General features: G+C 31.0%; 3 protein-coding genes across 4 annotated transcripts; all 3 read right to left on the bottom strand.

Moving 5' to 3' along the window:
* Positions 1-1,231: 1,231 nt before the first annotated feature.
* LOC105421964 (glucose dehydrogenase [FAD, quinone]-like) lies at positions 1,232-7,526 on the bottom strand. Its single transcript, XM_089085012.1, has 3 exons — positions 7,462-7,526; positions 6,498-7,029; positions 1,232-3,395 (listed from the first exon to the last, which is right to left on the bottom strand). Exons 1-3 carry the CDS (start codon positions 7,468-7,470, stop codon positions 2,107-2,109), a joined length of 1,830 nt encoding a protein of 609 aa, XP_088941138.1. The 5' UTR covers positions 7,471-7,526; the 3' UTR covers positions 1,232-2,106.
* Positions 7,527-8,260: 734 nt separating this feature from the next.
* Positions 8,261-14,118, bottom strand: LOC148938281 (glucose dehydrogenase [FAD, quinone]-like). The gene is made up of 2 exons (XM_089084672.1): positions 11,687-14,118; positions 8,261-11,563 (listed from the first exon to the last, which is right to left on the bottom strand). The coding sequence occupies exons 1-2, from the start codon at positions 13,526-13,528 to the stop codon at positions 11,411-11,413; spliced, it is 1,995 nt and encodes a 664-aa protein (XP_088940798.1). The 5' UTR covers positions 13,529-14,118; the 3' UTR covers positions 8,261-11,410.
* A 3,031-nt stretch (positions 14,119-17,149) lies between these two features.
* Positions 17,150-24,693, bottom strand: LOC148938280 (glucose dehydrogenase [FAD, quinone]). Of its 2 annotated transcripts, none has more exons than XM_089084824.1 (2): positions 24,041-24,693; positions 17,150-19,248 (listed from the first exon to the last, which is right to left on the bottom strand). In XM_089084824.1, the coding sequence occupies exon 2, from the start codon at positions 19,047-19,049 to the stop codon at positions 17,178-17,180; it is 1,872 nt and encodes a 623-aa protein (XP_088940950.1). In that variant the 5' UTR covers positions 19,050-19,248; positions 24,041-24,693; the 3' UTR covers positions 17,150-17,177. The 2 variants fall into 2 exon arrangements, with proteins under 2 accessions (XP_088940950.1, XP_088941006.1); XM_089084880.1 differs by having other exon boundaries at positions 24,431-24,693.
* Between the last annotated feature and the right edge of the window lie 1,021 nt (positions 24,694-25,714).

Genomic DNA, 25,714 nt, shown 5'->3' with positions numbered 1-25,714 from the left:
GTGAACCATTGTTTTTTTTTTTGTTAATTTTAATAAAAATAGACTTTATTTGTAACTTTATGAAAAAAATTTTAATTTCTTTAATGATTGATCCGTAATGACTTAATGAAAAAAAATTTGCTGTGGCTGCGATCAGGATATGTTATGAGCGTTATCTCATATTCTACTCTTGATTTATATTTTGAGTGATAAAGATGACGCAATAGTTCTAATAGCGCATTCTTCAAACCTATCTTTGCTTTGCTCAAAGAAAGATATCGATGCAATATTACGAAAGGCACCTGACATTGGTCATTTTAAAATAACTCTTCTAAATTGCTAAACCAAAATTGTTATTATTTTGGAAAAATTATATGATATTACATAAAACAATTTCTTGCCGTCAGAAATTATTATTTCCGATTATTATTTTTAGAATTTACTAATAAGAATATCGAGAATAAAAAAATAGCTTAATTTAATAATGATAATATTTGTTAGTTTATCAATTGATAATCAAGTGGCAATTATCTTGAACTTTTACATTCGAGAGTCACCCGACTATCTCATAATTTTTCGATCAATTACATGTTCTGTTTCAAAATTTTTATTGTGTCTATGCGCATATTTATATTTTTATATTATATTTATATATAAGTCTAATAAATGTAGTGATACAATATAACAAACTTATATAAGTTTTGTCATACTGTGCATCATTGCATTTATTGGCAAGAATGCTATAATTTTTATATCAAAAAATATTTAGGTTGAAAAATTTATAAGGCAGGGCTGGCAAAGCATAGCTCGCGAGCCATCCCCTCCGTCAAATGCTGTCTCCTCCAGCTCGATTCATTGGCCGATTTCAATGACGGCTGTCAGTCACGATGATATGGTGCTTACTTCCCATCATAAACCGTCGAAATTTCGATTGTTTTTCTTCACTATACGATATAATGTAGCCAAGTCGATCGTATTGAAGTACCTGATAATCTCAGGTACTCGCAACTGAGGAGTTCATGAGATACATAATAAAGATACACGGTCAGTCTCGCGCGCGTATGACGCGCTGACTCATTTTTATTTTCAATACGACTTGGCTACATTATCGAGTTGGACGAGACAGCATTCGATGGAACGAATGGCTCGCGAGCCACGCTTTGCCAGTCCTGCTATAAGGTATAAAAACTCTACCATGAAAAAATTATGCCTCTTGTTTAATCTAAATAATTTTTATTTAAATAATCACTAATACACTGTGCTTATGATAGAATTTAATTGGAATCATTAAATTTGATATTACATTTGTTAACTCTATCATGTTTAGTTTATTTATATGGAGATATCCCTTTTCCTCCTTCCCACCGTCTTCCCTCTTTTTACACGCACGCACGCACGCACGCACGCACGCACGCACGCACGCACGCACGCACGCACGCACGCACGCACGCACGCACGCACGCACGCACGCACGCACGCACGCACGCACGCACGCACGCACGCACGCACGCACGCACGCACGCACGCACATATAATATAATCTATAATTTGTGAAATATTGATATGGATATATATTTGTATAGTCACAAATAATAATTTATAAAACTTGTACAGAAGAGCACAAAATATTGTTATATTGTTACGTTATTGTTTTATTTCATGGAAGATACTTATGTATAATTGTAACTGATTATATCTGAATAATAAGTGAGAATTAAATAAGCACTACAATGATAGGATTCAAAATATTTCAAAATATTTGTCGCGCGCGCACCTCCCTCCCCCTCCCCCCCACACACAAAACATCAAGTCACATCTGGTAGGAAATGCCTATCTAGCCTAGCTTCCACGCAAGTACATTTCCTGTCATCTGTTTTTGCATATTTGCTTTTTTTTAATAATGACTTAAAAAATTTGGCAGTATTTTATATATGCAATTTAGTTGTTATGTTTATCATATAATTGAAACGGCAATGAGGTATCGATGTAAAATCGTCCAACGATTTTCTTATTACTTTCTTTTTAATCTTTAATTTTAGTGTAAGTTTAGCAGTATGAGTTTATATGTAAATCGTTTGGTAACCGAAACAATAAAATTATTCTTGAATTTCTCATAAAGAGTGGACCTTACAATGTGCTTTTCCATGTTTCTTTGATCATGTCCGCGGCTTTCTCGCCAATCATATATATTCCCGCATTTACGTGGCCACTGGGTATCGTGGGCATAATCGATGCGTCTGCTACTCTGAGTGCTTTAATACCGTATACTCTTAGTTGCGGATCGACAACTGCGTAAGCATCCGTCTCCGGTCCCATTTTAACAGTTCCTATCTCATGATTCATCATGGATGGTAGATGCTTAATGGCACATCGCCAATAATCATCGGAAGCAAACACAAATTGTTGACAACCTGGTATCTTAAAATCATGCAATCGACTTCCATAAGCCTGAAAGATTTTGGTCTTGGATATGTTGATGGCGTGTTTCACACCTTCTAAAATGATCTCTAGATCGGCAGAATGATTGAAAAAATTTGGATCCATTTTAGGCGACTCAAATGGATCCTTTGATCGCAAGGTGAGGCGGCCAACGCTTCTGGGATACTGAACGATTGGCCAAATCGACCAGGCATCTTGATTTTCGATCGGTTTATAAATGGTGTTATACACATCATCTGAAATTCTCAAGGCCTCTTTCAAGACTTGACCGTTCGAATGCAAAGAGCCGGATATGAAGAGAAGCTCAATGTCCGGTCTCTCGTCGGGAGCATATTTGGTTTTGATGAATGCCAGTGCCTCGGCACCTCCTGGGATTGTCATAAGGCCATCTTTGTGCAAAATATACTCCAAAAACACGCTAGCATTAAGGAGCTTGCTCTGCAGCAATGACACGCTCTGATTCACCATGAAAGTTAATCCCAGAAAGCCAATGTGCTCGTACATGTTGTAACCGACCTTAGAGTCCTGAACTACTGGGATGTTCAGTTCTTCAAGATGTTCTCTCGGTCCGATTCCCGACAGTATTAATAATTTCGCTGAATCAATTGTACCGGCTGATAATACAACTTCTTTCGAACAGGTCACCTTCTTCCATATGTTATCTTTGACGTATTCGACGCCGTACGCGCGTTTATCCGCATCTATTAGTACTTTAGTCACTCTCGCACTAGTGATAATCTCCAAGTTTGGTCGATTAATTCGCTCAAGATAGGCTTTAGCGGCACTGCAACGCGTTCCTTGATCCATGTTTACCTGGATATACGAAAACCCTTTTTGATCTAGACCATTGTAGTCTACGATTTGATAACCCAATTCTTGTCCGGCATTTAAAAAGGCGGTCGCCAGTTTTGTGTGATATGGTACATATTCCACGTATAAATAACCATCATCATTATGAAACGAAGAGTTCTTGATGTCTAGGAACATAAGAACGTTTCATGTCAATGATGTCGCGAATCATGACTTAGTATGCGATATTTGCGAGCCTTACTTATTAATTGAATCTAACAAGATACATATATTAATCGTAATGCCCTTTGTATAGAAATATTTTAGTTTCTCGTTTAGTCTTAGATATCGTTAAGATTACTTTATTCAAATGAATCTAAAATTCAAGCTTGAAAAATTTTTTAAATATAACAAGAATTTCTTATTAGGCAAAGAGGAATAATTGGTATCATTATTTGATTACTGATTTATTAAAGAAAAAAAGTTTATTTATTAAAAGGAAATAATTTTGGTTTTGAGCTACATGACAAGTCCATTAAAAATAATGGCACATGATTCGTGACATAAGCAGGGTGTTATCTTGAATTTGTATGCATATACGTGGGCGTACATGTGCGCGTGTGTGTAGGTGTAGAAAATAATTTTTAAAAAGAGATCATTAGGCGTCTGATTATTAAGATTCTGCTTGCCGAGTATTGCTTCTACTCATTTCTTGACATTACAATGAATTGAATGTTGAAAAATGTGTTTCTTGCGAAAAAAATCTTGAGAATAAAAAAAAGATAAATAAAGAAATGCATTATTTTCCACAATTATGAGAAAAATACAATTTTAAGTGATAGTGGCAATTGATAATGGCATTTAACGTCTAGAATAATAATTATTTTGTAAAATTTGTAATATATATATATATAAGATATATTATGTGTATATATCTCGTGTGCGTGCGTGCGTGCGTGCGTGCATGCTGTATGCATATATGTATATATGTATATGTATATATATGTATATATGTATATATATATATATATATATATATATATACATATATACATATATACATACAAGATGTTCCAAAACTAATGCATTTCCTTTTAAGAGCAGATTCTTTGGAATATTTTAAGACGAAAATCCTAATATGAAAATGCCGAGGTTATAATAGTTTTTAAATTATTGGCGAATAAAGCTCACTAATCACAGAGCTGATATTTCGCGCGCTCAGACATGGTGATATGATAAGTAATACAGGTTTCACCACGAAGGTCTTCTTACAACATCGAGAATATCACAAAAATATACAATAACATTCTTATTAAGAAATTATTTCTGTTTCGAAATTTATTTGTATATTACAATTAATATCGCAACATAACATTGCAACATATCTATTTAATAACGATATATTGTACCATATGATAGCTGTCAAAAAATTTATTACAATGTTTACTTACTTCATATGATAATGTCAAAATGGTACAGTCAATTCAGATAAAAAAAATCATTACAGTTTATTATTTATACATTTATGTATATTTATTAAAATATTTATTATTTTATATATTTCTGTGATATTCTCGATGTTGTAAGAGGAGCCTCGTGATGAAACCTTTACCACTTGTTATATCATATGTCTGAGCGCGCGAAAGCGTGCTGTCAGCTCTATGATTAGTGAACTTTAATCGCCAATAATTTAAAAGCTAAACATTACAGCTAAATGGTAAGTTGGCCTCCCCAAATTTGAACGCGATTTCCTGCCAAATGGCCAGAGCAACGAAATACAGATTTTGTCATATTTTGAAAGTTTAGAATCTATAAAAGAATATATTACTACCAAGAATATATTACTACCAAATTCGACTGAGCAACAAATTCTTTGTTATAAATATGTATAAGGCTCCAAATTTAACCTCTAACGCGGCGGTTCTATCGCGACAATTTGTTTAATTCCGAACCTTTAGGACGAGCAATAAATTCAGATTTTATCATATCTCGAAAGTTTAGAATCTATAGAATATATTACTACTAAATTCGACTGAGCAACAAATTTATTTATTATAAATATGAAGCTCGAAACTTAACCTCTTACGCGGCGGTTCTGTTGCGACAATTTGTTTATTTCTGTTGTTCGGTCGAATTTTGTCATTTTTCGAAAGAGTCTGTAGAATATGCTACTACTAAATTTGATGGTGCAACAAATTTATTTATTATTATGTCTGAAATCTGAGTCTCCGACACGCTTTAATGTCAAAGCCCCCCAACGCAAAAAAAAATATATAGGCGTCGTATCAACAAAAATGTCTACAGCAGAAATTTTTGCTAGTTTGTTGCTCTAACTTTACGCAAAAATATTTTGGAAATTCAATATTTTTACTTTTTGTGAATTCTGTATGTAATATTATTTCGCAAAAATAATGAATTTCTGAAATATTTTTTCTAAGTTAGAGCAATAAATTCTGGTGCGTTTGTTTTTTTGAAAAATACGACACGCTTATATATATTTTTTACTATGGGAGGTCCAACTTAAGCTGGCCCCCTAATTTTGAATGCGATTTTCTGCCAAATGGTTGGAGCAACAAAATTCGGACTAGAGCAACAAATTAGCACATAAATAGCACTAAATTTATATATATATATGAATTCGATGTGCGATGATGGGGCTTTCAGCTTAATAGGAGTGAATTTAAAAAACTTTTAAAAGAAAATGTGTTAGTTTTGAGACACCCTGTATATAATTCTACATTTTTTTCTAATTTGGTATTTAAATTAATTAGAATGAATCTTTGAATAAAAACTTATATGATGCAGATGATTCAAAATATTGTTTTTTTTTTTCAAATTCAAAGATAGTGCCAAAAACGGCGAAATCTTATATTTCCAAGATAAACTTTTAATTAAAAGACTAATCTAAACAAGATGTGTGTGTGTGTGTCGTTATATAACACACACACACACACACACACACACACACACACACACATATATATATATATATATATATATATATATATCTTGTTTACATTAGCTTTTTAACTAAAAGTTTTTCGGGAAAAATTAAGATTTTGCCGTTTTTGCTACTTTTGAATTTAAAAGAAACAATATTTTGAATGATCTATATCATATAAGTTTTTGTTCAAAGATCCATTCTAATCAATTTAAATATCAAATTAGAAAAAATGTAGAATTTATATATAATGTGACATTTCGTAACATATGCGAGTAAAAGCGATTGAGAAAAAAGCGATTTAAGGACCTAAGCGATTAAGGAAAAAGAGAAAAATGTGTACAGGTACCTGGTATATTGAATCTTTCACTCTTCTTAAAATATGGTAAAACGTCCGTGTAAGACCAGCCCACGTTGCCCAAACTGGCCCATTTGTCATAATCAAACTTATTTCCTCGTGTATGGATCATATAGTTCAAAGTACTCGTGCCGCCCAAACTTCTACCTCGTGGCCAGGAGCATTGATGATTTATCATCCCCAGACAGGCATTTTTCTGGGGTTCCGTGTTGTAACCCCAATTATAATTGGTTAATTGGAAGTAACTAACCATTATCGGAATCTGATTAAGCAGATTTTGCGCGTATCCTGCTTCCAGTAATAGAACTCTCCATCTCTTGTTTTCCGATAGACGATTGGCCAATACGGAACCTGCCGATCCTGCTCCTACGATGATAAAATCATATCTAGTGTTGCTTGTAAATCCATAATCTTTTCCAACTGAATAGACATTTTTGAGATCCAAGAAAATATGAGCGCTACCAGTTGTTATGATAATGATGAATGGCCATAAATTCTTCATACTGTATAAAGTCCTGTAAAACTGAAATTTTTAAATGCACTATGCAACAAAATAATTTATGATGTGAATTGTATTACATAAATATTGCGTAAATGTTTCTTCTCACATTGTGCTTCCCCTAACAATAGAAAAATTATATTATCATGTTTCCAAATGATATACGGACAATTTTTCATCATAATGATCATATAATACATATAATATATGTATATAATACATGTTGCAAAATGATGTTTCGACACACACACACACACACACACACACACACACACACACACACACACACACACACACAGAGCACACGCATACCGGAGTCTTCGGTGTAACTCGTCTGTTTGATTTTCCCCTTTTTTTTCTTTTTTTCTCTTACGCGCATAATAGTTTCGGTTATTTTCTGATTATTTTGATGATAATCTTGTATCATTTCTTGTAGTTCTTGTAATAAATACATACCTTTTGCATAATATTAACAAGCTGTCGGAATGATCGTTTTTCGCCGTTTTTCGTTTTATGATGTTGTACGTTGTAGCGATCGCGTCGAGACGTTGATTTCTATGGGATATCACAACTTTTCTGCCAATAATTTCTTGCCAATAACTTCGCAAACAGTCTATGGCTGATCACTCTCGAGATCCACCGGAGAAATGCGCTTTCTCGTCTCGTTCACGTAATACTTATCGAGTAAGGTCTCGAGTATTCGGTTGAATGTATTTGGACTGAGGACCCCTTCTTGTATTATCGCAATTTTGCAACAACGATGCGCTAAGTATAATTTTGTTTATAGAGCCTTTTGATAATTATATTTCTGATGATATAACTTCGACTTGTCAAATTTATAATTATTATGAAATAATAAAAAATGTCGAAAATGAATACATAATTAAAAGAGAAAACGATAATACAAGAAGTCAGTTTATAATGAAATATATAATGAAATTACATTATAAATTTGTAAATAATTATAACAAATGTGATGTTTTTCTTTCTCTTATATTATACGATCGATTTTCTATTCATTATTTTATTTTCCTCTTGTTATAAATTGTCCACACAACAATACCTATTCTAATTATTTAATAATTATTTAAATTTGTACTTTAATAACATTAAATAATTAATTTTTGTTTAATGCATTCTTCACTGCTTTTCCTACTTATATATTTTTAATACTTTATGTATTTTTATTATGTATTTTTAATCTTAATTTTTAAATAATAAAAATTTTTAAAGATCAGAAAAATTATTTGATGAGTTTGTAACACATCGAGAAAAATATGTTATTGTGACATCGATAGTTACGAAATTAAATACATCAAATTTCTAAATATATGTAACAGTTGTAACATCGATAGTTACGAAATTAAATAGGTCAAATTTTTAAATATATGTAATAGTTGAGACTTACATCACAAAAATTTTGTTTAGCGCATCCATTACTGTGAAGATTATTCAAATCAAGATGACATTGATAAATTTTGATACATATATTAATATTAACATAACCTAATATATAGTAATTTAATAATACAGTTTACTACTTTGGAAATCTATATATAAAAAAGTTGTACAAACATGCTTAACCAGAGTGAATAACTTGTTTTACAAATTTTGACTGTTTGTAATCTTGTTATTTTATTCGTATAAATAAAAAACGAGGCAATTTTTTTTATTTAATATCTTATACAGGGCGTCTCATAATTCTTAATTAATATTTCAAGGGATGAAAGAAGATAGAATTTTGAATTAAAAGTTTCTTTCCCAATTTTGGTTCAGACCAAATTTCATTATTTACCGAGTTAGTAACGATTAAAGTTATTCAGATCGCGCCCAGCCGGAATACGTAGAAGCGTAGCATGCTAGGCTCCTCGTGCTTTTTGTACATTCTCCCAATTAAAATTTTATTTTAATTTTTTGTATTAATTAATAAATAAATGAAATGAAATTAATTAATCAATAAATTAGTAAATGAGTACATAAATAAATAAGTAAATAAGTAAATAAATAAATAAGTAAATAAATAAATAAATAAAATGAGAATAAGTTACAGTTTATTCAATTTCTGATTGTTTTTTTATTATTTATTATTTATTTATTTGTTTATTTATTTAATTCAATTATTTAATCCATTTGTTCAATTTAGTTATTTAATTTTTATAGCTAACCTAGCAGTGATGGAGAAAAAATAATTACGGAATATGTTATGCAAAAAAAGCTATTGGTAAAACCTATTGGTAAACAACGATATTAAAATAAATTGTTTAAACAACCTCTTCAAAAATTGCTTTGACACGTGTCATGTATGATTCTTATAAATATTATAAATAAATTAATATTGTTATAAATAAATTAATTAATAAATTAATTACGTAGATTAAATTATTTTCATATTCGTTAATTTCGGATTTTAAAACGATAATGCCATCGAATTTTAAAAATCGAATTGTAAGAAAAAATACGTAAGAATCATATATGCCAACGTTATGAAATAATTAAAATAAATTTTTCACAAGCAATTGTTTAAACAATTTCTTTAAAAAACTAATTTTAATTGGAAACTGAGATTTCTACAAAAAAAAATACGTAAGACTCATATATGATACATGTTAAAACAATTTTTGAAGAGGTCGTTTAAACAATTTATTTACAAACAATTTATTTTGATAATGTTTTTTGCCAGTAGTCTTTTTTTGTACCCATAACAAATTAGAATAAAATTTTAATCAAAAGAATGTACAGAAAGCGTGAGGGGCCTCATAGCACGCTACGCTTCTGCTTCGGCTGGACACAATCTGATTCATCAACTTTACTCGTTAATAACTCGGTAAACAATGGTCTGAGTCAAAATTGGAAAAGGAATTTTTAATTCAAAATTCTATCCCCTTTCATTCCTTGAAATATTAATTAAGAGTTATGGGACACCCTATATAATGACTAATCGTATTGGTATCGAATATAAGAACATGAAACAGAAAGCTGTTATTTCGCATTTTTCTTTCAAAATTCAAGATTCGGAGAGTTTTCTAGCACATTTGAATGCCAATTCAAATTAATCGGGCACAGAATTTGAAAGGTTTTTCTACATAATGGAATATGTGATGGAGAGTAGGCACGCAACTACATGAAACTTTCCATATCTTACAATCGTGCATAAATAGATTGTCATGAACCAATATTATATATCTATATATATATATATATATATATATATATATATATATATATATAACATATATAATATACGTATATATGTGTTATATATATTATATATATATATATTATATTATATATATATATAAATTTGAATAGAATAAAGCAAACATAATCACATTAAATGACAAATTTTGTAGCTGCTAACGTTTATTAATCCATACATGATTCCTATGAAATCGCATAATTCCTATATACATTCGCATAATCATTTTCAATTTCGCTTAGAATTTTAATATAAAAATTAAGTCAGAGAAGTATTTGTTTGTATACAGAAATGTTAGTATTTTGTTTGTGGTTGTTTGTAATAGCAACGATATTGTTTATGGTGCAATCATTAATAAATTTTAAGAAAATTTTAAGAAATCGTCATCCGACTTTGTCGTTCAAAAAAATTATTGATATATCTCAATTTAGAATTATTTTTAATTATTTGCAATTGATTTTTTCGTTGTTTTGTAGTTTAAAAGTTAATTGTAGGTTAAAAGTTAAGATTTAAAAGTTTTACAATAAATGGACTATTTGTCAAATATATACGTGTGTGTGTGTGTGTGTGTGTGTGTGTGTGTGTGTGTGTGTGTGTGTGTGTGTGTGTGTGTGTGTGTGTGTGTGTGTGTGTGTGTGTGTGTGTGTGTGTGTGCGCGCGCGCGCGCGCGCGCGCGTATATATGTATATATTTGACAAATAGTCCAACTACACCAGTTTTCACAGTAGTATGCATAATTCATACACTATTATAAGCATCATAAAGTATGCATAATTCATACACTATTCGTAGTTCGAAATTTGCAACTCATATGACTTTTGTGAACTTATATATATATATATATATATATATATATATACAATGGTTTGACAACCATTTTCTTAAAACCTTTTATTTAATAATGCTTGCAAATGTGAACGATGAATTGTTGTTGCTGTAAGCAACTATAAATATTAACGTCTTTTTTTTGAAAACTTAATTTATAAGTCTGGTGCTAAGTTCACAAAAGTCATATGAGTTGTAAATTTCGAACTACGAATAGTGTATGAATTATGCATACTTTGGCTAGCTTTAGAAAAAATAGTTATCTTTTATTTGTCACTTATTGATTGAATTAAGTTATCTGTTTGTTTGACGCATTTGTTCTATACGCGATTTAAATTTTTTGATGAAAACTGGCGTATGTGACATAAATTACTTAATGAAATGTCACGATCGTGACTCATTCAAGTATCCCCATTCTTCTTTAACCATATCTGCTAGTTTTTCAGCAATCATGTAAATAGGTATATTAGTATGCGCCGATATAATCTCTGGCATGATAGAACCATCTGCTACTCGCAATCCTTGAACGCCGATTACCTTGTACAGAAAAGTTAATAAATTATTAATCGATACATACACATTTATTTTTATACATCGGAATATTTGTTGTAGCAAAAGCTTTACAAAAAATTATTGTAATATGTATTTTTTGACAAATACCTTTAGTCTGGGATCAACAACAGCGGTTGGATCTCCTCTTGGTCCCATCTTGCAAGTGCCAGAATAATGATAGATAGTGAGAGACAACGTTCTTACTGCGCAATCCCAATAATCATAAGAATCATATTCATAATTTTCGCATCCGGGAATAGTATCGTTTATCAATCGCGAACCGAACATCCGCATCGCTTTTGTTTGACCGACGGTCATCGCGGCTTTAATACCGGCGATCATTGTTTCGACATCTTCCGGATTATCGAAATAATTCGGCACGATCTCGGGTTTAACGTTAACATCATTGGCTAATAATTTTATCTGTCCGCGACTCTTTGGTTTCAACAATATTGGTAATATAGTCCAACCATGTTTGTCGATATATTTGCTCGATGCTTGACGCATTCGAGTGTCGAGACCGTGTATAATCGGAAAAACAATATCTCCTTTGTACAAAGCACCGAAAAACAACAATTCGATATCCGGTAAACCGATACGTTTCTTTGGATACTTGGTGTTGATAAAAGCAAGAGCTTCGCATCCACCTGCCATTGTGAGCGGTCCCGATCGTCTTAATAGAAAGTCTGATATATACGGAAGAGTGGGGTTTATCATGTCACTCAGTCGCAAACTTATCGGCTCGTCTATCAGCCATGTTAACCCGCCGTAAGATACGTGATCCATTAAATTCTCACCGACCGGCGCGTCCCGTATAACATTTATGCCGAGTTCGGTAAGATGTTTGGCCGGCCCGATACCCGACAACATCAGTAATTGAGGTGATCCAATGGCACCTGCGCACAAAATCACCTCTTTTCTCGCGAATACGCGGATACTTCGACTATGTTTGATGAATTCGACGCCGATTGCTCGATTCGTATGACGATCGATCAACACTTTTGTTACCATACTGTAATGTGTTACGTGAAGATTTCGGCGATTTCTTGCCGGATGTAGGTAAGCTCTATTGCTACTCATACGAGTGCCATTTATAATCGTGGTTTGCAGATATGAGAATCCTATCATGTTCTTTCCGTTATAATCCAACAGCGGATATCCCAGTTCCTTGCCAGCTTGTAGGAATGCCTTTGCCAACCATGTTTGGAATAACGGGTACGAGATATGCAACGGTCCCTTAGTTCCATGATAGATAGTGTCGGATCGCAGCTCTGGGATATCAATCGTTTCCAATTTCTTAAAGTACTTGAGAATGTCTTTGTAAGCCCAACCCTCGTTTCCTATTTCGGCCCAGTGATCGTAATCCTCGGCACTGCCTCTGGTCGCAATCATGTAATTTAGTACGCTGCTGCCGCCCATCACTTTACCTCTAGGCCAGTTACATTTATTGTCGATCATACCGAGACAATATTTGTTGGACGATTTAGTTTCATACTTCCAATTGAGATCGTTGCTTAGCTGTAGCGCGTAAACAAGAAGCGGAATGTCCATGAGAAAATTTTCGTTGGATCCAGCCTCAATTAGCAATATTTCAACTTGAGGAATCTCGCTTAGTCTCGCGGCTATCGTGGCGCCGGCAGTACCGGCGCCTACCACTATGAAGTCGTAGACGGCACCGAATTGTGGAATCGTATCCGGTAACTCCTCATCTAAATTAAGTTGGCCCTGCTGCAGAAAATTTAGAACTCCGATGCTTAGCTCAAATAAATTCATGAATTCGTGTCTTCCCAGGTCATCACCGTAAACACTATGGTATTTTGACGTCGATTGTCCGCTCGACTGGATCGGAACAATTATGGTAACCGCACTAAGAAGGTAAAAGAGGCTCAGCACCTTGACTGACATATTCAAGTGGCAATCAGCTCTCGAATGTTTTGAGTGGGGCGCCATAATAAGAAACTACCTCTGGATCTTCGTTTATATATATATATATCTTCATTACGATTCATTTTATACAAGTGTCACTATATGTACGAATGTCCGTAATACCCGTGTAACAAAGTGTACATCAGAATTATCATACGACAGTGATATAAGATAAAAAAGATATCTTGTCGTTAATGAATTCTTAGAATTCGATTACAAATAAGAAAACCAATTAGCATTTGAACTACGCATACTCTTGATGCTCGATTAATTTCGTTCTTTAATTAACGATCTTAATATGCGATGACATTAATTCGTGACATGATGTTTTTTACAACAATAATGCTGTACCAATTAATGTTACGTGTTATCACGTGTGTAAATTTATTGTTTCTAAGTGTCCGTTTTATAAATGGATTTGATACGAAGATTATACTAAATTTTCGCAAATAAATAGTGCCATGAATTCAATATTGCTTGATTTTATTAGATAAATTTTTTTTTCTAAGTCATCAAAATGTTCATTTTCTTTTTTGCGATCCAAAATTATAAAACTGAAGAGGTATAAACACTCTGTGATCTTCACTGCTCTACAAAAATCACGAAAGTATTTTTTTTTTAATATTTATTTAATTCTTAATATTTATAATATAAAAATTAATAAGGAATAATGATAATTTTTTATGTAAATTTTGAAACAGTAAAAAGTTTTGAGATGACATGGAAGGTAATTGCAAAAACTCTTGTAAAACAGGAAAATGCGCAACTGAGACACGTGCATGTGAATATTTTAACTTTATTTGATTAAGTACATTTTGAGATATCAAAAATTATTCGTAATTTATATTATTGTTATAAAAAAATGTTTTTTATGATGATTTTTAAAACAAGGTGTTTAAACGTGAGCAATATTTTATCTTCGCAAAGTGTATAATAATTGAGCATAATATATTAATACATGCTAAAAATCATCTATTGAAAATATAAAAAATAAAAAATGGCTAGGTAACATAAATTTACCGAGTAAAATAACAGTTACTATTTTATTTGCTAAAATTTAATATAATTTTTTGCATTCATGTTACGTTTCGACTTTTAAAAGAATCATCAAATGGAATAAAGAAATAAAATTAATTTTATGTTAGCTTATTATAATGGACAATTGTAAATTTAATTTTTAGTCGACGAACCTGAACTGTGTGATAAAATGACAAATTTTTTTTTCTATGTGTATATAATTCTTTTCAATTGAATTCATGTGCATGTATTAGACTGTTTTCAATCTTCAGTAAAATTTTTTAGTCATGTAGACCTTGAGTGAACTGTACAAAAGTTTGATACTCTCCCCCCCTCCCCACACACACACACACACACACACACACACACACACACACACACACCCATCCTGCCTTCTTTAATTATTTTTTAATAATTAAGAAATTTGTAATTTTATATATATATATTAAATAAGTTTGATTTGCGATAATAGAATATTGCTGATATCTAATAATCGTTTAATGTTCGGCGCGTGCGACAATCATTTCTTTTAAACATTTTATCGCAATTATAATACTTGATTAGAGAGATTTGATCTTAAAAAATAAATTAAATATACTGTATATTTTCTCTGAAATGTAAAACTTTCCAGTATTAAGAAATAATTCGTATTTGTATTTCTTGGTATTTGGAAATTTTAAGTTGTGTCAGAGTCATGATGTAATTATTTGTCATGTATTACGTGTTTCCTTACTCAAAACTCATAGCACGTAATAGGACGTATCGTCAAGTTATCGTAACATTTACTATTATTACACTGATATACGTGACAAACGAATTGCACACGTAATAACTTGTTTTATCTCATATTTTATGTGACGAAATAGTTTTAATAATTTTAGTCATTGTTTTATAAAAAAAAAATTACAAAATTGCAAAGCGAAATAGTATTCGATTATTAGTAAACAATATATCTCAAACTCTATATGTTATTTTTTTTCTGTATATTTACCGTAATATATTAAATCTGATTATAAGAACTGATAATGAAATAATTAATAAGTTGTCGAAAACTATCTTATGCATATTCGCATGTGGAGAAAATATCCATGTCCTAAAATTTTCCTATTTTTACAATCGTTAATATATATTACGAAATCTTTTTTATCTGAAAATTTGAGCTTCAAACATTAAAGTCTTCTATTCTTCTAATCCGGATAACTTTATTTATCAAGAGACATGATCGTGTCTTACGCCAAGTATACGCGTAAAACATGATAAAGTACGGTAAAACTTAAGTATATAAAAAAAATGACTTAAGTATATAAAAACTATAGAAGTTAATCTTTTTTACAGAAATACTCTTTTAAATATGATAATACAGTTATATAAAATAAATTGCTAGAATTAGCATTATAAAATAAGAAATCTTTCCTTGAATTTTATTTTATAAACTTAAATTTTATTTTTATGAACTTTACATTATATATGCGCGATTACTGCGTATATCTATCACTTGATTTATATAATGATTTATATAATGATTTATATAATTTATGTATATTAATTGTAGTGCTTGAGGGGGGAATTCTAAGAATAGAAAAAGAGGATGAAAAAAATTTCTTTTTTGTAAACGTCATTTATTTTATAAATATAGCCACAAGTATAACGAGAAACACATTTAACAATACAATTTTATATTCACTCAATTCAACATTTAACTTTAATAGATAACAAAATAATAAGTAAATTGTACTCTCACTTGCTTATCACGACAAAAAATAATCATTTTTTTTTTACTTAATATTGCGATGTATATATACACATTTAAACTGTTACTAAAATGTTACTAAAATGTTACTAAAATGTTATTAAAATACGTTTGCATGTCAACTATAAAAAGCCGCTAAATTGATCATATGGCACATAAAGAATTGGTAAATAATTTAATAATACTTTACCTGAGAATGTATACCGTACTCTCAATAATTTTTTTGTATAACTCTTCTCATGACTTTTTACGTAAGTCCGTCAAGTTTGCTTAAGATTTATCTCACTAATTACGATTTTATTATTAATGACTTTTGTTTCATTTTTTTCATTTTTACGATAATATTCCTGTTATTATCAAATGAACATATAAATTGTATTTTTAATTAAGGAAAATAAAATATTTGATTGAAGCATTTCTGCCATTAATCAAATATATGAAATTCTTTGTAATCTTAATCTGTAACTTTATATTTAAAATCTAATCTTATAACTTTATATAATCAATAATTCTTCATACATGTACATTGCTATTTTGTAACTTTTACACATTACACATAAGGCACGTAGAATTATTATAAATTATTTATTGACAGAAATATGCAAAATGAGCATAGAGAAAACGAGCATACTATGGATCGTCATTATTCGACAATTCGATGTCTGTTAGATTCATTAATCGGAACATACATACATATATATCGTACATATATAGATAATAACATTAAATTTTTAAAAGTGTTTAAAATGCTTATCTTTTTCCCTTATTTAAAAATAATCGCTTTTGTTTATACAAAGAAAACATTTCTAAACAGATTGAATCATTATACTACATTTCAAATCAAATCTCAATCGCTTCTTTCCTCATCAATCTCTTCCTTCTTTCATTTCGCATTTACTTTCGCAATTAGCTGTTGACGATGGCCGACCAGTCTTGTTTAATGAGGTCAGCACCTTTTTCGCCAATCATAATAACAGGAGCATTTGTATTACCACTACATATTGTCGGCATAATAGACGCATCGATAACTCGAAGACTTTCAACACCGTAAACTCGTAATCTTGAATCCACTACGGCAGTGGGATCGGTTGGCGGACCCATTTTAACAGTACCTACAGGGTGATAAATTGTCATAGAGATATGACGAATGTGACATTCCCAATAAGCGTCGGTGCCGAATTTAAGATGTTTGCATCCCGGTAATTTGATGCGATGAATTCTCGAGCCGAATTGCTTAAAGACTTTTGCCTCGCTAACTTTAATCGCAAGTTTTGCACCTTCTACCAAAATAGCAATATCCATGGGATCGGAGAAGTAATTTGCGTTGATGACGGGACTATGAAATGGATTGGAACTTCTCAAACGTACAGTACCACGAGATTTAGGTCTCAACAAAAGAGGCATGATGGTCCAGGCATCTCGATTGCTAATCGGCCTGTAAACTGTGTTATACACTTCCTCTGTCAGCCCTAAAACTTTTCGAACTTGTACTCCTCCATCGGAATTAATAGAGGCTGGCGCCATGTGGAATTGCACGTCCGGATAATCGATAGATTTATTGGCATATTTTGTATTTACGAAGGCGTAACCTTCAACGCCACCCAAAGTTGTCATGGGACCTCTACCGTTAACCACATAATGCATCATCATTGGAGCCGCCTGAAAACGATTTTGAACTATGGCGACTGGTTTATCGATCAAGAACGTCAAACCGCCCATGCCTACATGATCTTGAAGATTGTCACCAACTTGGAGATTTTTAATGACGGGAATACCAACGTGTCGTAAATGCTCTTTTGGTCCAATCCCCGATAGCATCAAGATCTGAGGGCTGTTGATAGCACCTGCTGACAATATGACTTCTTTGCGTGCTCTCACTATCTGCCTGCGACCGTTCCTGACGAACTCGACGCCAGTCGCTCTCATAGTCAACGGATCGATAACGATTTTCATCACATGACTATTCATAGCCGTATGAATATTCTTACGTAATCGGACAGGTCGCAAGAAAGCCTTTGCGGTGGAACATCTACTTCCTCTGCGAATAGTCCCTTGCGATATCATAAAGCCTGTCTGTTTTTCGCCATTTATATCTCTATTCTCGTATCCCATTTCAACACCAGCTTGAACAAAAGCGACTACTAAAGGCGTCTTCCATGGCGATTCCTGAACCGTAAGATAACCGCCCGTCGCGTGATAAGGGCTCCTCCGCAAATATGGATTTCGATTGTCTTCTGATTTTTTGAAGTAGTAGAGAACTTGGTCGTATCCCCAACCAGGATTACCTAATGATTCCCAATGATTATAATCTTCTTTATTACCGCGCACGTATAGCATGTAATTGAGAACGCTGCTTCCGCCCAAAACCTTACCGCGAGGCCAATTACAACGGCCGCCTTTCATGGCCAGGCAAGCCTTACCTGTGGCCTCAGTTCTATATTTCCAATCCAGTTTGCTCAACTGCAGGTACGCGGCGAGAGACGGAACGTCCGTAATCTCATTCTCGTCTGGACCAGCTTCTAGCAACAACACATTCCAGTCCGGTATTTCCGAGAGTCGACTGGCAATTACTGCTCCAGCCGACCCACCTCCAATCACGATGAAATCATAATTAGAGTGTAGAGGATATTTATCGATAGGTCGGCTCTCTGGATCCAGTAGATCGTAGCGATAGTAAGAGAGACCCGCGATTAACAATGGTACAAGCCATAGACTCGTGCCCATTAAGCCGATAGCACCCTTTAAGGCGGACGTCACTATTATTGTACTGAAGACCATCCTTGTGAGAAAATAATGCCGCCTTGTGAATTTTCAATGTTTTTGGGTTTGGGCTAAGCTCATTATTTCATTGCTTATCATAATGGAATATCGAACCCAATGTCCATTTTCTCAGTCTCACGATTATTGAAGGATACGTCGATGTTTACATTTTTCATAGTGTCTTCATTTGGTTCGATCATTTCTATATTACTCCATTCTGTAATAATAAAAAAAAAGATAATAATGATGATAATGTGATAACAGCGATAACAGCAATAAACAATGATAAAATAATAAAGAAGGAGATGTGTAAAAATTGAATTGAATTAAATAAATTTGGATATTAGGCAAAACATGCCTACGCTTTTTTTAAATTAAAAACTACTTAATTTTAATCGTGACCGTGATTCATATGTATATTATGTAGGAAATAAGGGATCGATTAGATATTAGTGAGAGATTGAATGTAAATAGTTATCATAGATGGAACCGTTATGATCATGCAGACTAATAACATTTTTGATTGCAGTGATTTTTGATCACGACTAATGACATCATAATGCACTTCCTGTACTCGCTTTTTCTTCCTTTATTTTTTCTTTTTTCAATTCTCACATCCTATGCCCATTTTAGATGCACTGCATTATGACTTTAATAATGTCGCTCTCACGATCAAAACTTCATTGCAATCGAAAATGCTACAAGTGTCGCGAATCGTAATAAACAGATAGATTCTCTGATTTCGAAACCGATTAGTTTCATTAATTTTGCTACAAACTTGTTACATTTGATTATCTCTTAAATCATAGAACTTGGGAGAATTTGAGGGAAAATCACCAATTGTTATTACTGTTATTACTAGAAAAAGAATGTTGGAATTTTTCGAGTAATATAACTTTACTTACGATGATACGAAGTGGGCAGTGAATGTTCTTAATTGCGAAAGGAAGAATGAATAGAATTAGCATGGATATAGCGTGGAATAAGGAAATACTAAAGTATCTCAACGAATTAAAAATCTGTCGTAACACGTTAACACGATTAGCATTTAATTTAACGAGAGCCACTTCGATAGTCAGTTTCGATTCATATGTAAATTGAATAAAAAGCACCCAAAGTGCCTCGTTATGTCTGCGGGTTATACTCTAATCCGCCGGAAGAACGAGATGGTGATCTCATAACGGGAAAGGAGAAAGTGTTTCACCGACATAAACCTCGATTCATTTCTTTTTACAAGACGATTCATGGAGTTACGTTATGCTGCCTCTCTCCATTCCTTACTCCCACCCCCCGCTTCTCATCCTCCTTCCTTTCTCCTTCTCTTCCTACTTCCTCCTCATTTTTTTATATGTGTCAATTTTATTCTCATGTGATTGTCGTTTTAAAACAGGCACGTCCTTTTGTTGACAGAGATATTTCCGATTGTAATTTGATGAAGACATCTCTAATAACTTACATTTTAATCATGTGAATGGGTTCTTACGAGCGACAAAATTTAAGATGATAAAAAATCATTCGTGGTCTATTGAATATTATAGATAAGAAGCGAACAACAAAAAGTTCTGTGTAACATTATTTTTAAATAAATTTCTTCAAATACATACAAAATTTAAAGATACAAATAAGATTCAAATATTCGAAGAAATATCTTCTAATTCTAAATAAAGGAAAAAGAAATCTTCAATTTATAATAGACAGAAGAAACATATAAAATTTTGCATATGCAGCAATATCTGTAATTGCTCTGCATAACAGGACAATTTCGTTACATTAATCATTTTTGACGAGTTAATTTCTATATTTTTCCTCATGATTTTGATGTGATTTTTTCCAAAATTCAAAAATTTTTTTCTTGATATGCAGCAATAATTGAGATAATAATTTACATTAATACTATACTAAATAATTTACATTAATAATTTACAATAATAATTTAATTAATATTTGCATTATAATTTAGACATTAATACTCTTTGATGTACACATCAGAGTTCAATAAATTTATAATATTTGAGAAATTTATTGTTTTATTATACAGAATTAATTATGTAACTCGTTAATTTTATTTTATGAAAAATAAGACGAATTGGTAAATCGTATGTGCGAACGCAGATTCATTAAGCCGCGTTAAAGTTTGTTGGTTTTCTGTGACTATCTACATTAATAACATTAGAAACGAGAAAATATGTACATGATAAAAATTTTTGCAAGATATATTACAATGAAAATATTTTTTGATAAAATAACAATTAATTATAGTATTATAATATAATTATAATATAAAAGTATTATAATATAATTATAATATAAAAGTATTATAATATAATTATAATATAAAATAACAATTAATAAAACAAACTTGTAAAATATATTGAAAACTTCTCTTTTGCTTCCATAATTAATAAATAATCTTTATATGTGGAAATAAATTATACCTAATAAGAACAAAGCCAATTCAATTCTAAGCACATGGTTATTTCTTAATTACTGCAAAAAAAGGTGAGTTTTTGATATCTTTTTAATCTATTTTATCGATTAAGGATATTATTTTATTAAAGGATATTATTTTATTAAAATTTCTATTTTAATGTATATTTTTTAAGAACTCTCTCTCTCTCTCTCTCTCTCTCTCTCTCTCTCTCTCTCGCTAATGTCACAATTCAAAATAATTGTAGAGAGACAGCAGGAACTTGAATATTTTTGATTGTTTTTAATAAATTTTGAATATTGCAATTTCCTAATAATTATTAATATTAAAACATACTAAAACGATTTTATGACATTGTTAAGACATTCCAAAGAAATATAATGAAAAAAATAAAATTGTGAAAGGTGCAAGAAAGAGAAATAGTGAAACGGAGAATACGCTCGGCAGATTTCATATATTACGTACAGGAAACGATGCGGAAGCTGCCTATATTTTTCCTGAAATCGCTTATTAAACTACCGATATATCGGATATCGTTATGGCAGAATTGTTAAGATTTTAGTCAATAGTACTATAAATAATCTCAAATAGTACATTTATAGCAGGCATATTGCAATGTCGGTATATTTGAAATAGTTTATTGGTATAATCAAAATGGAACAACATAATTATACATTTATGTAAATGATACTGCTATATCTATATATGCATATGTATATATAGATTGTTTTCTCGATTTTTTTAAATTTAATTTCTTATTAAAATTGTAAAATTTTATCTCATAGGCTGTGTATTAGTTTTATTTAATCGCATTATATTTTATTATCAAATTCATCATCAAATAATTAATTTCAAAGTAAAATATACGCATAGTACCTTTACAAAAATTACTATGATGTAGTTTTTAAGAATTTTTTTGTGTTTTCAAGAAACTTAAAAAACGAAAAAAGGGAATTCAATCGATGGGAAATTTTAAATTTATCAGTTGTAATGTTACACTAATGAAACATTTGTGACTAATGCAATTTTTAATGGATAATTTATCTCGAATATTTTTGATGAAACTGTATAATGAACACTTTATATGATTTTATTTTGAATCAATAAATGATTTAAAACATTTTTGTGATTGTTTTAAATGTTAATTTCTGATTATTACAAATTTTTTTTTATTATGAAGATGTAATACAAAGAGATTAATTACTGACCGACACGAAGTTACCTTTTTTTTTTACAAAAGCGAAAATAATTATTTTTTGTAGTTTTTAAGTTTTTTAAGTTTTGTAGTTTTAAGTATTCAATATGATCTTCTATTTACCAAATTACTCTATTGCATTATAATCTTGAGAAATTTGCAATTAAATTTTTAAAAAAGTATTTTAATATAGTATTTTGTCATATAATTGTGATATATATAATTATGACATATTGGAAAAGTTTTGTTACAATTAAAAAATAAATATCTTGTTAGAAGTTTCAAACATTAAAAGGAATGTGTTATATCGATTATGGATTGGAAAGATGATTAAGATTTATTGCGTCTCAAAGTTATGATTTGCATTAATTTTTGAGATCGTATTCAGCATTCGGAAAATTATGGAAAACAATTAGTTTCTCATTCTTTAGATCTTTTTGTCAAACAGAATTATGGAACAAATGTTAAACGATATATTACCAATAAAAGAGCGAAATGTATGAAATGTCTAATAAATTAGCAGTACAACTTTCAAAAAGATAAATCATTCATTCAAAACAAGAAAAAGATACAAATATAAAATATATAATGTGCATTTATAATATAATCTTTTCTTTATTTATTATGTAATTTCTAAAGAAAATTAATTTAAAACTGAAGATATTCTAATTAAAATATATATTGAATTTACATATTGAATTTATGTGTCAATTAGGATCTAAATCTTTGTCACAACTGTTTAGGGAGTTGAAATGTTTATTACACTACGTATGTGAACTTTTAATCACTAATATCATAGAAAAATGTTTTAATTTTAATATATTTATGATTATGATGAATTATATATTATTATTAAGTACATTATTATTAGAAGAAATTAGTTTTAAGATATCTTAGCATCATTACGATATCAATATCATTCTATTGTATAGAGAAACATTTAAACAAATTTTAAAATAAAACTTTATGAGTCTTACCGATCAGTAACTGTACGCAAATTTTAATCAAAATCAAATAAATTTATTAATAATTAGAAATTTCATTTAAAATACACATTACACATTCTATATGTTATAAATTAAAATTATTCTCATGATTTTTTGTGTGAAATATCATTTGTGTGAAAAATACATCTCAGAAGGAAGTAGAACATCACGCTCTTTTTATCAAATATAACTTTATCGAGTTTTTTTGTTTAGTAATTTACCGGCAGTCAGGGACACGTTACGCGTCATAAAGGAATAATATCATGTATGCTTAATGTTTACATTATATACTGCATTTTTTGTAATCTATTTTTTGTAATCGATTAAATCTATTCAAATGACATGGTAATAGTTTTTTACGTAGTAAGAATTGAAAAACAAAACACTACACGTTACATACACTATCTTTATCGATGTGTTCGTATCATTTCCTTGATGTATTATTTCTTGATGATATTCTTTGTAATTTGATAATAATTACACCAACACTTTGTCACTACTTGATGAGTAAACACAATTATGATAATTATTTCAAGTATTTTTCACATTCAAGAAAGGTTGTGGAGTTACGTTATCAACGATCTCTGATTATATCTGACGATCTCGTCACATTTCGCGATAAAGATTTGATCAATGAGTACAACGTGCGTTTCTTTATCACCAAAATATTGTCAAAAAGACTTTTTATGATTACTGGAAGCTTGCCGGGTGACGTGACGGCAATCGAATGACGGCTATGTGGAGTTGATAATGATAGTCGGAAGAACGGTATGGTACTGCATCGATATACCTCCATCTATTTCACTCTCACTATCCTTGTCGTTCTCATATTCAGTCTTCTTCTTGTCCTTCCCGAAGACTCCCAGTCGCACTCTGGCAGTGAAAGTATTCTCTTCCTGTGGTTACATACACGCACCTACCTATCTATCTAGCTACCTACCTACCTACCTACCTACCTATCTACCTACCTACCTACCTACCTACCTACCTACCTACCTACCTACCAACCTACCTATCTACGTACCTATCTAGCTATCTATCTATCTACTTATCTATTTCTCTACCGACTATCTATCGACTTATCCATCTATTCATTTATCTCTATCTACCCATCCTAATTAATAGAAACATATAATCAACAATCAAATAACATTCGCACAAACGTTATTCTTGCTTGTACGCGAAAAGATGATACAATCCACAAGAATTAGAAAATGATTGAGTTTCCGCATGAGCAAAAAGCTACTTATAAAGTAACCTGCGGGATGAGGCATATGAAGCACGAACAATTTTTCAATGCTTTAAAAAAACTTCTCTTAAAATGTCAATTCTGAAAGAATATATTATATTCGAATTAATAATTTAATAAACATTGCGTTATAGTACTATTCTTTGATCGACAATATACATATATCGTTCTACTAATTATTAAATCGCATATTTAATCGCGGGAGTGTTATAGACGCAATAGTGTTCTCGCGAAAAAAAGAATAAAGCTTTTTATTTTTTATTGGGATGATGGTCTTTTTCAGAAATAATTTGTGAATAATTGTTATATCTTGAAAATAAAACTATTCTTTCTTAAAAGGTAATAACATCTCATTGGAACTTTTATTAAAATCTAGATGTTCGTAGAATACAAGATGACTTTTATCTACGAGAAACGACAGCAGCTCTAATGTTGCTTCTTGTAATTGACTCGAGAATATTCATTTCCATGAAGTAGTTAGATATTATGTCTTTCATCATTCCCTCTATTATCGTATATGTAAAGTTCACTGTAACATTTTATAAGAATTGAGATGATACTTGGAAAGGAAACTTCTTTGAATATGATAAAAGATATTTAGCAAATGACTTATATTGTAAGAAACTTTTTTCTCGATATCTCGATTAATATACACAAAATTCGTAATGATACATAATGATACGTAAAGTTACGTGAAAAACTTTAGAGTGCAAAATTTATATTTCTAAGGAATCAATTTAGAATATGTTCAGAATTTTGTTCCATATTGATTGTATTGTTATTTCCTTATTTGATAATTCTATGGTTACAATGAATACTATAGTT

The sequence above is a fragment of the Pogonomyrmex barbatus genome, unplaced genomic scaffold, assembly GCF_055798465.1.
Source record: "Pogonomyrmex barbatus isolate J1 unplaced genomic scaffold, ASM5579846v1 scaffold1, whole genome shotgun sequence".
Taxonomy (NCBI): Eukaryota; Metazoa; Arthropoda; class Insecta; order Hymenoptera; family Formicidae; genus Pogonomyrmex; species Pogonomyrmex barbatus.
This window is presented reverse-complemented; position numbering and strand designations above follow the sequence as displayed.